The 15,477-nt window shown below is 29.4% G+C and overlaps 1 protein-coding gene across 12 annotated transcripts in view; it reads right to left on the reverse strand.

Moving 5' to 3' along the window:
* Positions 1 to 407: 407 nt before the first annotated feature.
* Positions 408 to 15,477, reverse strand: part of LOC119073245 (gamma-aminobutyric acid receptor subunit beta) — a 60,296-nt gene continuing 45,226 nt past the window's right edge. For 7 of the 12 annotated variants that reach the window (XM_037178567.1, XM_037178566.1, XM_037178565.1 and 4 more), the window contains 4 exons: positions 11,880 to 11,979; positions 9,368 to 9,552; positions 8,311 to 8,813; positions 408 to 7,420 (listed from right to left, as the gene is read on the reverse strand). In XM_037178567.1, the coding sequence (XP_037034462.1) occupies positions 7,256 to 7,420; positions 8,311 to 8,813; positions 9,368 to 9,552; positions 11,880 to 11,979 (953 nt within the window). In that variant the 3' untranslated portion in view covers positions 408 to 7,255. The remainder of the gene's footprint in view (positions 7,421 to 8,310; positions 8,814 to 9,367; positions 9,553 to 11,879; positions 11,980 to 15,477) is intronic. The other 5 variants (XM_037178571.1, XM_037178569.1, XM_037178572.1 and 2 more) reach the window with 2 other exon arrangements.

Genomic DNA, 15,477 nt, shown 5'->3' on the forward strand with positions numbered 1-15,477 from the left:
ATTTTAGTTTTTCTTTAAAAATTTTCTTTAAAAAAAAAATGAAAAAATTAAATTATTTAGGAACACAGAAGTGGTTTGGCGATAAATTTATCTTAAAACTGAATTTCTCTACATTGTTATCGTATTGTTTTTGCTACAAGTTTTCCATTTTGTTCGAATCACCTGCGAGAATATTTTTGAAATGTTTGAATTAATAAATTTATTTTCCATTCACATTTTGTTATGCTGTTTGCTTGTTTTCCTATGTACAAAGTAACGTCTTTTTTTGTGTGTGTCTTAATGTACATTTGATTTTCCTAATAAACAATTGAAGTAGTTCATCTCTTTTGTGATTTATTTTCTTTTTACTGAATGCTCGTTATGAAATTAGTGTGGATAAGTTTTTGTTTATTTTTGAAAAATGAAATAAATAAAAACTCGTCGTAGAAAATGTATTAATTTTCTCATTCATTCAATGGCTAATTTAAATGCCTCCATTATTTTGAAAACAAAAAAGAAAAATAAGACAAACATCAAAATTTGTTTCTCCATTATGCAAAATATGAATTTCACTTTGTTGTTGTCGGCTTAAATTTCCAATCTAACCGGTACTTCACGTATAAAATAAACGTAATCCTCATTCTAATTAATAAATTGCGAACCAAACCTCTTCAAATAGTTTTTTTTTTCATTTTTTTCTCCTTTAATATTCTTAATCCATTTTTTGTTTTTCTTTGTTTTTGTTTTTTCACTATATAAACTTTTACTCTTGTAAAATTTGTCTATATCGACATAAATTATTCTTCGTTACCTATATAATGCCTTAATTAAATATTTAATATTTTTCTATCATAATATATATTCAGTTTAGAATTTCGTGTTTAAGGCATGTGACAAAAAGGGAATTTGAGCGAGACAAAAATGAAACGGGTGTGTGGTTCAGTGTAAAACGATTTAAGTTTTTAAAAAAATTGTTAAACGAATTATACAGACTAGAAGAGTGGAAGAACAATGTAACGGTATACTTAGAAAAACTTACATTTGAGGCTTCTAAAACGAAGTCTTAATCATAAACTTTTTAATTCTTTTGTTTAAGCATTTTTAAATGTTTTTGTCGTTAACTAACCAAATATAGTTAAAAAAAGGAGGGAAATCGAGTTAAATTTCACTAAAATAATCCGAAAAGAAATTTTCCATAAAAATTATTTAATGTACCATTGACGGTATAATTGACTACTGATTTTAAAAAGAAATGTTCAAGCTCACCGTGAGAGCAATCATCAATTTAATATTTATATGTGTTTTCCTTAGGACATTCTATATGCTAAATATATGTTTACCCCGTTCAGGTAAATAATAATTCCAGAAGAATAAATCATCCGCAGAAAAATGATTTCTTTGTTGTTGTTTTTGTATATTTATTTCCTATAATCTTTTGTGTGTTGTTCAATAAATTTCTTCTCACATTTTTAGTACAGTCAAAAAATATCATTTACTGCATCAACGTTCACAATTTTTGTCACAATGCTCTATATTTTTTTTAATATTATACTAAAATACTTCCTTTCGAATTGTGGTGCTCTAAATATAAGTTTTAGTAATTTTCCATATTTTTTTTTGGTTGTAAACTAAAATTCTTTTTATTTACATTTTTCATTCTTCTTTGGTTTTTCATTTTCTTTCAATTTCATATCGATTTTTTGTTTGTTAATTAAATGCCTAAAATTAATGTGTGAAATATTTTTCCATTTTTTGTCATGTGTAAAATTTAATAATTTTTTTTAATTTTATATTTTTCTTTCTTTGTTTCAACTCGTCGGTTTTAAGATTGTAAAAAAGATATTGCTTATGTACCTCAAAAACGTATAATAGAACTTTAAGGTGAAGTATTTTTTTATAATTCTGCATTTAGATGTTTTCTGTTTCATATCCTTCACGCCAGCGAATGACGAACGATTCATCTTTTGGGTAGTCAATGAGAGCGTATTTTTAGTTGCACAACAATTCAAAAGACAATTATAATTTTATATATTCTTCTTTTAATTGTTTTTTTTTAATATAAAACTTCCTGATTCTAATGGTTTTTTAATGTTTTTTTTCTTCCTTAAATCCTTTTGTTTATATCATTTATATAACATGTTTTTACAACTAATTTCTTTTTACGTGTGAATTTGGGTGTATTTTGTGTAAATGCAATTTTAGTGTAGTTTTTTTTTTCATTATGTTTAATGTGTTTATTTTGTGGGATAAGTAATTTTAGTTTAAGTAATTTCTTCTTCTTCCTCTTTAGTAATACATAAATATATATATTTGATTGAGCAAACTGTTTGGTAACAAATTTTCGTTTCAATTTGAAATTATAAAATTCCGATGATTTAATGTTCATTAAAACACAAACATCAATGGGTACTATTGCCAATATAATCTCTGCTAGATTAAATTCTGGTCACAAACGATTTACCTTTGTTACAATCGCCGTTTAAAAATTCACATTTTATTTTCATATAGAATCAGATCAGAATCATGAACACCATCAGATTAAGGTTGTCTTTATCTTTATCTAGAAATAGGATGACCAATTTGCAAAGTATGTTAAATTTGCAGAGCAGAACATTATGTATTCTACTCAATTGGTATGGAATTGTCTTCCTTCACAGAAGACATGTATATATAATTATCGACATTTTAAATATTGTTATAGGAGATCAAAAGATCAAATTACTTCATTTTAATGTACATTTGGCTATATTTGAGAGAGCAATTTAGTCATAGCTCATCGCATATTTTACTGATGGCATAGTCGTCTAAGTTATTGATTGGAATAAATATTTTCCTCAAATGTTACTTAAAATGAACAGAAGTGGATCTAGTTCAGTTGAATCCCCCAACCGATACAACATCGATACCAATTTGCGTATGAAAATGCAAATGGTAAAGTGCATGTGGCATGTGAATTTGATTGTAACAGAATAGAATGTTAACTTCATGGTATATATTGATATTCATAATGTATAATAACTATGCTATGTGACAATAGTATACCCCAATCAGTAAGTGAAATGTTTTTTTTTAAAACCTCCGATGCACGGTTAAGGTCGCGAAACTATTTTCAGTTTAGATATTATATTTGCACCTGTTATACGTTAATATTTCTATATTTTTCTTTTTAAACATTTATTGAAATTTTCGTGCGAGTATTAATTTAAGTTGAAATATGAAACGTTTTTTTTTTCTTTCACTTTTAATGGTGTAAAATGAAAACCAATTATGCCACGGTTTCGTCACTAATTTTTCATTTAATTACAATTTTTTTTGTCTTTTTAATATTTTTTATTTTCTAAACGATATTTTGGATAATTCCACTTTTTTATCATTTCGATCAACCAAACACACGAATAATTTTATGTATAAATGTACAGTGCAGTGTAATTTTACTTTATCAATGTTTTAATGTTTTTCTTTTTTTCATTTAAATATGTTTAATACTTTCATTATCGTGTTGTTTAATTATAAATTCTTCTTCACTTTTTCATAATTTTTTTTCTTTTATTTTTAATAAATTATAGAAATCTTCGGTGCATAAATAGGAATACAGATGCATTGATTTTACTTATTTTTTTTTCTTTTTTGATAATTATTTTATATTTTTTGCCTTTGCTTTATAATAATTCATTAAATTCTCTTGTCATCAGATAACAATTTTTTTTTATCGAATTCTTTATTTGATCAATTTTTATCGAATGTTTGTGTCTTTCGGAAACGAAATTAAAAAGCATTTTTCCAAATACGCTGAGCATAAAAAGATGTGTTCATTAAATGAATATGTCGATCGAGTTAAAATGGGCAAAAAAACGATTTTATCTTTTATAAATAAACGACAGCAGAAGTTGGAATGGAAAAATGTTACTAGCTTTGCCAGACCTCACTACAATGTATTTCAATTTATTTATTGGCACTACATTCTAAATGTTGCCCGTTTCTCTGCTAAAAAAAATAGGAATGAACCAAGTTTGAAAATCTGAATAAAGTTTAACTCTTTAATACGTTTTTTTTATTCATTTTCGTTTTTTTTTACTTTTCTCTGGAAGAATTCATTTAGACATTTAGTTTTCCGTACTTTGTCCAAGATTTCTCAATAACACAACGAAAAAAGTTTTCTTAATTTTCTTTCCCTTTCCGAATAAGGCATTTATTCCCTCTAACGTTTATTATCATTTTGTTTACATATTTTTATAATCGCTGTGTATGAACTAAGAATTTAACGTTTTCTCAGAACTTACTTCGCTTTTAAAATAAAAGCTTGACGACATGACAACTGATATGCACTTAAATTAGTTCTTTGACATAAAAGATGGAATGCTTTTGAAGTATACAATGCATACATACTCGTTGAATACAGCCTAATTTCGTAAAACATCTCGATGTTAAAATTAAACTGAATTGTTCTGGCGACCTTCACACCAATGTGACCGAAAATCCAAAATCAACTCCTGTATTGTGTAAAAGATTGAGATTTTTTTAGGAACAAGAGGACATTATAAGAATCTTAAATTTATGGTGCAAGTCTTCATGAAGTTATATCGTTTACGAACTACACTAGATATTAAAATGCTAGCTCCTATAAAACTGGTCAGTGTGAGGGGGTTGAGGAAATGCATTTTGGTTTAAATTCGAACAAAATGCGAACGAAACAGATATAGGAATGATGTCGCCAATGTTCAAATAGAAACGATTTAAATGGATAAAATTTGGATGATGCTACAGCTCGAAGACACATTTTACAAGTTTGAAACAATAACAAGGAATATTGTGTTGAGTTAATTAAATGTTACAAATTTTGAATATTATCTCTGGGTTCACAAATTTAGTTCGACTAATTTATGCTGAGTATATATTGTAATTTCAAATATGTAATTATTGTGTCAAAGCACAAATATTTAAAATTAACATGAATGAAACCACAACACTAACCACAACAGAAATTAATTTCACCAAAAGCAAACTAACAATGTTATCATTTTGTAAAATGTTATACGTTCAACCAATTTTAATGGTAGTTCTTTTAACTGCCATGTGAAAAAAATTGTTTTTTTTGGCTCAATTTGTTTTTCTTTTCACTATAATGTTCAATCTAATTTCGTTTACTTTCAGTTTTAATTCCAATATCACTTCGATTGTTTTTTTTTTGCTTTTTCATTTTTTTCAATTTTTTTTTATTATAAATACGATGGTTGTTAAATTATTATTTTGCTATAATCTCTTAATAATTGTCTTTTTAGATATACTAGAGTTACTTAACAATTAATATTCATTTTCTTAGGTAATCATATAAATGAATGGTATGGTGGTGTGTAGCCATTAATTTATCGATTTTAGATAGTTTTTGTCTGTTTTTCTTCGGATGAAAAGCTTTTTTAACGTTCAGCTCAATATTTCGATTAAGTGATGATGATGTTGGAATTTTTGTTTTGTTTTCAATGATGTTTCTATTTTTCTTTTAAATTATCAAATAAATCCTACGTTCTTCAGTTTGCGGTTGATCTTTCTTTTTTAATTTAGAATTGAACAGTTAGTTATTCCTCGTTATATTTATTATACAAATTTGGTTAAGCGTTTTCTCTTTTTCTGTGGTATTAAATTTCTTAATATTTTCGTTTTTTTTTTATTTAATTAAATTCACATGTGTTTCTATTCAAAGATTTATCAGTCAAACTCACATCCAGTAAATTGTGTTCATGAATATCTAACATTATACTCTGTATTTTATTCTACTATTTAGCGTACAATCGTTTGAAAAAATGTGTTCCCAGACCTCGTGTCTTGTCTCTCCGCCACGTCGTAATATTTTTTTTAATTCTTTTCTTTTTTTATTTACATCAATTTCTTTCGATATAGTGTCCTCCAATTTTGCACTTTGCTTGTCCAGCATGCAGTCGGCCCGTGATATCTCCACATTTTTTTATGCGAACAGATAGAATTGCTTACTATACAAAATATAAAATATGAGTTGGTGATAATGCGGGAAACATTTTTCTGCATCAAACCCCATAGTTTTTAGTGTCTCATTCAACAATTTTTCAACAATTACATTTAATTAAATCATGCTCCAATGCTACGTAAAAATATTTTATGTAAGTTTTTGCACAATTCTTTTTGCCAAAAATTCTAAACTTTTTGTTAGATGACGTCATTGCACCTTTAGCTCGAAATGTGTTTAATAATTGAGAATTGAATGAGAGAAGTATCTTGTTTGTGAACAGTGACTGAGAAAGAAAAAAATCCATCGTTGTTGTTAGTGGTAGACACACAGCTAGCAATGGGGCTATCCAATTTTTGCTGCAACTAAAATGTTAATTTTTTCTTGACACTACAGTCTTCTTATGGTCAATCAATTAGGAAACTTTGATTCGCCAAAATACCGCTCGAAAATAAGTGGAGTAATTCGAGCGAGAGCTTTGCTGACAATGATAATCATGCATCACATACAAAATATTGAACAACTTAAAACAGCAATATAAATGAGATAATCTGGAACTTTACATTGGTGTTCGCTAAACCGTTTTGCTAGTAGGAAAGGGTAGAATCTGAAGATCTAGACTCACTTTTTGTAAAATTTCTAGAATGTATTGTTTGTACCACTTCAATACAAATATTTATGAAAGGGGTATGAACATGAAAATGTTACTAGCGGAATGTAAAAAGTGATCTTACCTGTCTCAATTTGCTACTAAGAATTAAATGAATTATGATTGTGCGTATCAATTAAATAGTGTGGCAACGTTTGGCAAAAATATATTAAAGTCATGCGAAACGATATACTTTAAAAATTCGTTTATTTAAAAATTAACTAGACTTTTTATTGTACATATCACTTAAAAGCTAAATAAACATTTTCATTAAAACAAAACGAAATTGAAAATATAAACGAAGAAAGAGAAAAAAAAAAATTAATAGGACAGTCCATGCGAATACACATTTGTAGAAAAACTACTTGAGTAAAGAAAATTATTATTTTTTAAATAGAAAATAAAGAACAATTCAATCAATAAATATTAAAAATTATCAATTAAACAAAATTAATTAAGAGCGCAATAATACAGTTAAATCGCTAGAAATTTTAATTGAATGCATTCATCGGGATTGTTGCAGTAAACGCGTTTCGCTTGCTCAATTTTATTTATATGTTGTATATAATTGCATAAATATTGTGTATAAGTGAATGATACAGACAGAGCGTGATGGTAGGGCAGCTGTCTTGGAGATGACCAAGGGCCTTCTACTTGTCTTCTTCCAGGAGTACAAGATCGTCGGCCACTACATCGCTTACATGAAGGTAGATTATCCAATACATTAGGTTGAAACACACAAAACAAACGGGAAACACTATTCTTGAATATTTATCAATATCAGATGGTGTGATACCTAGCAGTTTATTTATATCCTGTAATGAAAAAGGAAAAGGGAAAAATTGATGAATAAGATGGAAGAAAAACTTATTACGTGGGAAGTGAATAAAAAATTCCAAATCTGTTACAGATGTTCACTAGAGCTTTATTTATATGTAGAGCTTTATTTGAATTGCTATAGTTCAAATTGCTGGAAAGTTCGTCCTGAAAATAACAGAAATCCGGTTTCTCCCCCGTTATGTCTCGATTAAATCCACTATAGTTTAAGGGTTATAAACTATCATTCTTCTTCTTCTTCTTCTAACTATCATTAGGAGTCAATAATACATATTATGAATAGTAATGCGCTGATCGTTTCTCTGATCATGGTCATTTAAAAATTAAAATAACTTAAAAACAGCTACAGATATAAGAAATATCTTAGGTCGGTGATATCTATCGACTCAATCATATTCCCGTCAAACCTAGTAGTATCTTAGTAGAATGGACGTACTAACACGCAAAATATTACTAAATAACGAATAAGCGTACGTATTTCCATGTGAGAAAGCAGAGTGAATAGAATATTCGTCTATAAAAAAGTGTCATTGTCAAATACATATATATTCGAAAATCAAATGAAATTGCTTCCTCTTCATTGAACAAATACATCCCATTTACCCTGAAGACACAGATACATTCGAATTGTTGAAATTTTTATTATATTTTTTTTGCATAACCGAACGATTGTGAAGTAAAATTGCAAGACAATTTCCATATGATATGAGCAATGTGAAAATTGTTTACATTAAATTTAGTTTATAATGAAGATCTTAGTTTTAAATCAATGTATGGCAACTGGCAACTATTTCCATGATTAGATTTCATTGGACCGCACACCCCATTGTCTTACAATATGTGGGAAAATTAAAGACAAATTACTCACTTTTCCTGGATGTATCAGTGGATGTGGACCTGGAGGTCCTCCTCCTCCACCGCCGCCGCCACCGCCAGCATTTCCAGCTTCTTCGTCTGGACCACTATCATTTCCTCGGCCGCTACCGCCACGACCGCCGTTGATAGTGTTTTCTAACGTTCCACCCTTGGAGTGACGTGATGGATCGTGAACCTTAAACCGCACCTCCTGGAACAAGGGTCCCACTATCGAGCAACCGCGTGATCCAACATTTTGTTGGACATTTGAAAAACCAATTGGTCGGTTACTCACTGTTTGTTTCGGTGCATGAGGATGACCATGGCTATGACCATGACCATGCCCATGTCCGTGATCTCCTCCACCAACTCCACCACCTACCACTTGACCAGCCTGTTGCGGCTGGCCACCATCGACTTGATGTTTTTTCAAATCTTGTGTATGTTTTTGTATCGCCAAAAATCGTTGTTTTCGCATTTGAATTCTTTTCGCCATATAACCGACGGTCGCATACTCTAAAGGATTTGTTTAAACCAGTTTAATTCAAAAACAAATGAAATGAAATGTGCTCAACAAAAACACATCAAAAGCGTGACAACAAAATCGAAATAAATTTGTTTTATTTGAATTTTGTGACTATAACGATCGTCGTCGGTATCTCAATGCGATATCATTGTCTCGAGTTATTCTTTGGGTTGCATTGATTTTTTACTGATAGAAAAGCGCACAGATGTTGTGTTTCAAAAGATAGAGTACAACACTAAACAACAGCTATCTACGTCACATATATATGTGGCTCACACATATATATTTTCGTAATGACTAATATAAGCCAAAGTATTCTCGAACATGTTTCTTAAAATGAATAAAACAAAAAATGAAGACATTGGGAAACTCTCAGTATTCGTTCCGAACTAATTAACGAAAACACACTCTAAGAAAACGAAACAATAAAAAAATAAAATCAAAAGATTAGATACAAATTTAAGTGAAGTTTCACGAGACACACAAAACAGTGAAAAATTTATAACTAATTTTAAAGGAAAAATGATTGTATTGTTATGTTTACCCAATAAACTTGCAAACACCATGACGAAACAAGTGCCCAAGTAAACGTCTATAGACTTAACGTAAGAAATTTTTGGTAACGCTGCATTTGTGGACGACATAAGTGTGGTCATGGTCAATACAGTGGTGACGCCAAGGGCAACACGAGCTGGTGTTGCATTTCTGTTTAACCAAAACGAAACCCATCTGTAATTGTGAATTACTTCAGTTTTTATTTACCTCGTAATTTCCATAATTTTTAAATTTTAACAAAAATAAATTTTTACAAAAAACAAAAATTTGGCAACTGAGAGAAACTGTTTTTTTTTTCAGTTTAAAAAAAAAAATTGATCAAGTGAGGAAGGAAATTTTTTTAATTAAATCTTCGTTTTGTGGAAATGACTTCTGACGAAAATCGAAAAGGCTTCTTTTTCAGTTTTTAAATTTTAACAAAAAAAAAAATGAATTAATCAAGTGATGAAGGAAAATCCATAATCAAATTTTCCTTTTGAGAAAATAATTTCTGACGAAAATCGAAAAAGAAACGACGAACGATTGCGCGAAGTGTGGAATTTTGTTGACTTGTCTTATTTCAGCTGCACAATGTGTGATTGTTCGAGCATTGTTGTAAATAAATTTTCCTGATCTTCAAGATATGGTCCAACTAGTTTTCGGAGGTTTTTTTGCGTTGCTGGTAAGGTTTATGGCATATAATTTCGCATGGAAAGCTGCTTTCATCGAGTCCGCAGGCAGCAATCATTCGGATTTTCCAATATCAAATTCCAGTTTCTGCGTGATCATAAATTTGAATTAGAATACATGTTAAGCAACGACTGGCATGCAAGAACTTACGTCTTGTAATATGATTTTTTCCCATGATTTACATCCGCGTCTTCGTACATTTTTCTGTACTTTGGTATTGACATTACCAGCCGCTGTACTTCATCTGCGGTACGGACCTTTTTATTAATGTGTTTTCGGATTTGTTGGCAAATTGCGTTGTTCCCCGACGTCATCATTCCATTTTTTGCAGTTAATCCATAACACCGAGCGTATTGAGTTGCTGGTTGTAAACTGCATGATGATATAAAAGCGCTTTTCCGGGATTCCAAATTTGAAAACACTTTATTCTCAACCTGTTGCCGAATTTTTAAGAACTGAGATAAGACAGGTCAACAAATTCCACACACAAATTGTACAAATTATTAGAATTGTGGCGAATTGTGGTCTGAAATCAGTTTTTATTTTTGTTGCTTTCAATCACTAAATTTTAATTGTGGCAAACACTGAATTGTCTCTGAGCAATGCAATGGAAAAACTTTTGTAGCAATAAGCACATAATTTGTCGCTAATCTGTTGTACTTTATTTCAATTTTCACCTTGGCAAAAAGCTTTCATCAGTTCGAACTCTTTGAAATTTAAATTTTCGTTAACCTTAAATTTGAGGTTAAGTTGCCTTCTGTGGATGAAATTTGTCATTTCGAAATGACCTTGGAACAAAAGCTTAAATGCTTTGGGTACATTTTGACATTCCCAACAGAGCCGTCTATCTTAAAGTACAATGTCGTAAATAGTTATTCAGATCCGATGAACATTTTACGAAACATGTGTGTTACTCAATGTTTTTCCATTCGTAATCATTGACTCCATTAAGCTTCTAAACAGGCAGTAGATTGTACAATCAGACGTAAAAGGCAATTAATTGGTTTGCAGATTGCTAAAATTGGAAAGGATGAGACCAACTTATAAACTTACAATTTTTTTCTTATTCTGGAAGGTTTATTGTAAGCTTCTCCGATTTTTAGGCTCATTTTTATAAAAAGAAAAATTCAATCTATGCAATAGAAATTTTCTCAGTATTTTGTAAAAGGAAAATTCGATTTGACCATTATAATATCGCCTGAACGGAGTGAAGAAATTTAGTCGTAACCGTGAGTGTAGGTGGGAGCTGGGAGATATTATGTTAACGATGAATCGACAACGACTATATATTCTGTCGTCGGCTTTGGGTTTGTGCGTAAAATTCCAGGCCGCGCTGAAAGCAGCTTTCCATTCAAAATTCTATGCCATAAACCTTACCAGCAACGCAAAAAACATCCGAAAGCTGATTGGGCCACATCTTAAAGATCAGGAAAATGTATTTGCAACAATGCTCCAACAATCACACATTGTGCAGCTGAAGTCAACAAAATTCCACACTTCGCGCAATCGTTCGTCATTTCCTTTTCGATTTTTGTCAGAAGTTATTTCCACAAAACGAAGATTTGATTAAGGAATTTTCCTTCCTCACTTGATCAATTTTTATTTTCTTTTTTGTTAAAATTTAAAAACTGAAAACGAATCCTTTTCAAAAGGAAGAAGTAATTTCCTCAAAACGAAGATTTGATTAAGGGATTTTCCTTCCTCACTTGATCAATTCATTTTTTTTTTCTTTTTTGTTAAGAACAATTTTTTCTCAGGTGCCGAATTGTTATTTTTTGTAAATTTGTTTTTTGTAAAATTTAAAAATACAACAATTTCAGATGGATACCCACGATATAATTACAATCAATCCAGATGGGATATAAATTTGGATCAGATAGTATCCCATTGAACGGACGAACTGGATTTCACATGCTAATCGTGAGTAGTTTCCTATAAAATATTTTTGTACATCATTAACATTAGTTGTGTTTTTCTTTTGTAACAAAATAAAAGAACTGATAAATTGTGTAATTTCTTTTGTATGCGCATCGGTTTTTGTTTTTGTTGAAATAAAACGGAAAATTGAATTTGTGTGATTTTGTGTGGAAAACTTGTATGCTAATAAACTGACTGTTTTCTCTTCCGAAACCTAAATTATTCGACTTTTTTCTGATATTCTCCTACAGAAACAAAATTCAGAAATAACTAAAAGAATAAAATAATGAAAATCTGTCTGTTATTTACGTATAAATATATTTCTTGTGTATTGTGTTGAAATGTCTTAAAACATTCCTTGAAATACTATTACGGAAATACTTTCAAGTAGATAGAAGGCGTTCGATAAATTAAAAAGTTAAAATTAATAAAATGCTGCTTTACTATTAATGAAAAGAACAAATTTAAAAATAAAATAAAAATCTTTGTTTCATGACCGATATTCTACTTAATTTAAGAGACTTTTTTATATTTACATTTAGTGTCGCTGCATTCAATGTTTTCGCCACTATTTTTCTTTTTATATAGTCCAAATCTGCATTACGGAAACTGAATATTTTTTTAATGCAGACATGAGAAAGGACAAAGGGCTCTTTGAAGTATGTATCGTTTTGGTGGGATAAAAAGTTAAAATGTTTGGTTTTTTACTCGGTTTGTGCATTTTTGAAATGCAGATACCATGGAAATTTTTCCACAAAGTAAATTGATAAGATTTAACATTCGTTTTGCATTTTTTTTGCCGTTGCATGGATTCAACATTTTCGCTTTGTAAAGCATTCAACTGATTAATGTGTTTAAACCGAATCAGGGTTCAAAGTAACTTAGACGACGATCGTTGTTGTTGACTGATGCGATGCCTTAAACTTTTGTCTTTCGACAATTTTTTCAATATCATTCCATAGGTTTAACAAAAAGTTATATTCAACTTACGTAAAGATCTTAACAAATAACATTGTCAGTTAACAGAATTTTCAGTTTATAAATTTATGAGACAGGTCGCATTTGACTGGTTGATTTGAAATCGTAAATTTGAGTATATATATTGAAGTATAGATAAGAATGGTTAATAATCGAAACAAATCAATAAATTTCGTTGAATCCACGATGATGACGGTTGTTTTATGCAGACGTAGACGATACAATTATTAAACATTTAACGATAAGTCAATTATGTATAACAGCATTTTACATTAATATTATCCATATACTCTGGTCAACGATATAAACAAATCCCAACATACTGGATTTTCATATCAGACAATATTTCCTCTTTCAGAAACATTGACGAAATAAGAAAAAAATATTTTAGATCAATTATTCGATTGCAATGCATTGCAGTAATTAAAAGTCAAATTTATGTGTAATCCTCAGTAACAATACGTATACATCATTACTTCAGAATGTAAAGCCTCCTATTGAGGCTTTTTCGTTTGAACAAATTATTTTTTTTGAATATAGAGAAAGTGTGAAGTAATTAGCTTTGGTTATACTTTCTCAGAATCAGTTTATTTCGTAGATATTTCTGAAAAAAGAAACATTGTGTGTAATTTTTCGGTTCTAATATGCCGAACTAAAAGTGCATTTACCACATATTTTGTTGCAATATGAAAATATGTTAAGGTATATTGTCCATTATATACATATTTTGTTTTCATACGAGAAACTAGCAGCTTGTAGTTTTGTGGTGCATTTTGTGACTTGTGTGTATAATATACTCTCAGGTCATTAATATAGTTTAACTAATCTAAAATTCACAGAACAGATATATTTATAATAGTGACAAATTCAGTTTTGGTTGCCATTGAAAACATTGAATGAGCCCAAATCGTAATTTGAACTGAAGAAAATTAAAATTGTTTTGCAATTAAATTAAACAAATAAAATCACCCAAGTAAATAAAACTGATTGTATCTGTTACCAAACAAGACAAACATATTCGAGATAATTTTATGTGAAGAGAATCAAATGAAGCCAATAAATCGTTTTTATTGAAATTGAAAACTACATCTCTGTACATAAAAAAATATTTTAATTTTTAAGGTTAAAGATAAAACGCATCACCAATGATTATATATTTTGTTTCTATTTTTTTCCTTGTTTTTTTTTTATATTTTCATAATTTGGCGCCTCCACCCAATTGACTTAATGAAAAATCATTCAAAATCGGAAGGAGTTGTTTAAAAAAAATTGTTTTTAACATAATAGGGGTGTGTAAAAAAATTGGCGAAAGTAAAAAATTAATATTACTCGTCTGTTTCATTGAAAAGCAATCATAAAAGGTTTAATAATCGATTTAAGAAAGGTGGAACGCGAATAAATAACTTTAAATCATAATAACATCACAATGAGATATAAAAGCTACCTTCGAATATGTTTCATTTAAATAAAATTTTACTGTGTTTTTCCATGAGGATATGCGTTTAATAGTTCATTCTTAATTATAAAAAATGAAAGGAAAACATTAAAATGTTGTTAGGACAGTACTTTCATAAAAAAAAACTAAAAGGCGAAAATTGTAAAATATCATGCAGTCGTCATTAATGTGATTAATATTCGTTTAATTTAATGCAATAAATGTATACTAACGGTCATACGGAAAATATACAAAAATATAAATTTTACTGTGTCAGCTCAAAATCGGAACCATGTTTCAATGTAAAAATTAATTTTAAATTACCGAACTAAGGCTGATGACTACCACCGTTTTTTCTTCAGAAAAATTTATTGAACCAAAAAAAAAGTCAAATTATTTGGGAAACTTCTTTCTTCTTTCGAAAGTTTTTGGCTTTATTTATGAGTATAGGATATCCTGGCATACATTCAAAGAATACCATATAAGTATATTTCGTAATATTATATACGAGAAAACGTCGAGGGAAACGTCTTTGAATGTTAAATTATTAAACATTAAACGTAGATTAGATTTCAAATATAACCGTAATGCCTGTAGCAAAAACAACTTTTGCATTAATAATAAAGTAGTTTCACCGCTAAAACATTTCTCTTTCAGGGCTACACTAGCGTTGGTGATTTGTTTATAAAAAAGAAACGATTGTGTTAAGCGAATCAAACATCAACAAAAAAATAATTTTGATTGAGTGATTAACAAATTTAAATAATTGAATAAACTTCAGAATATCCAATGAAAATGTCACTCAGCCTTGGATAATTTATGGGCTGATTTTCGGTTGTGACGTAAATTACAAGCAGCGACAAAAATCTAGTATTGTTAGAACTTTCTTTTTCGATTGTTGCTGTAGAAGTCTCATAGCAGAAGGGTATGACCTATAATCGATATCTTATAATGCCTAATAATGTACAAGGTAAGAATCTTCACGCAATTTCATTGGAAAATTAATTTGTTTACTTTCCACCTTAAAGTATGAAGTTTACTACAAAAATTATATTTCTATGTTAATGGATGAAACATGAAGCAAATCACGCAAAATGGTA

This window comes from Bradysia coprophila, unplaced genomic scaffold (genome assembly GCF_014529535.1).
Source record: "Bradysia coprophila strain Holo2 unplaced genomic scaffold, BU_Bcop_v1 contig_138, whole genome shotgun sequence".
NCBI lineage: Eukaryota > Metazoa > Arthropoda > Insecta > Diptera > Sciaridae > Bradysia > Bradysia coprophila.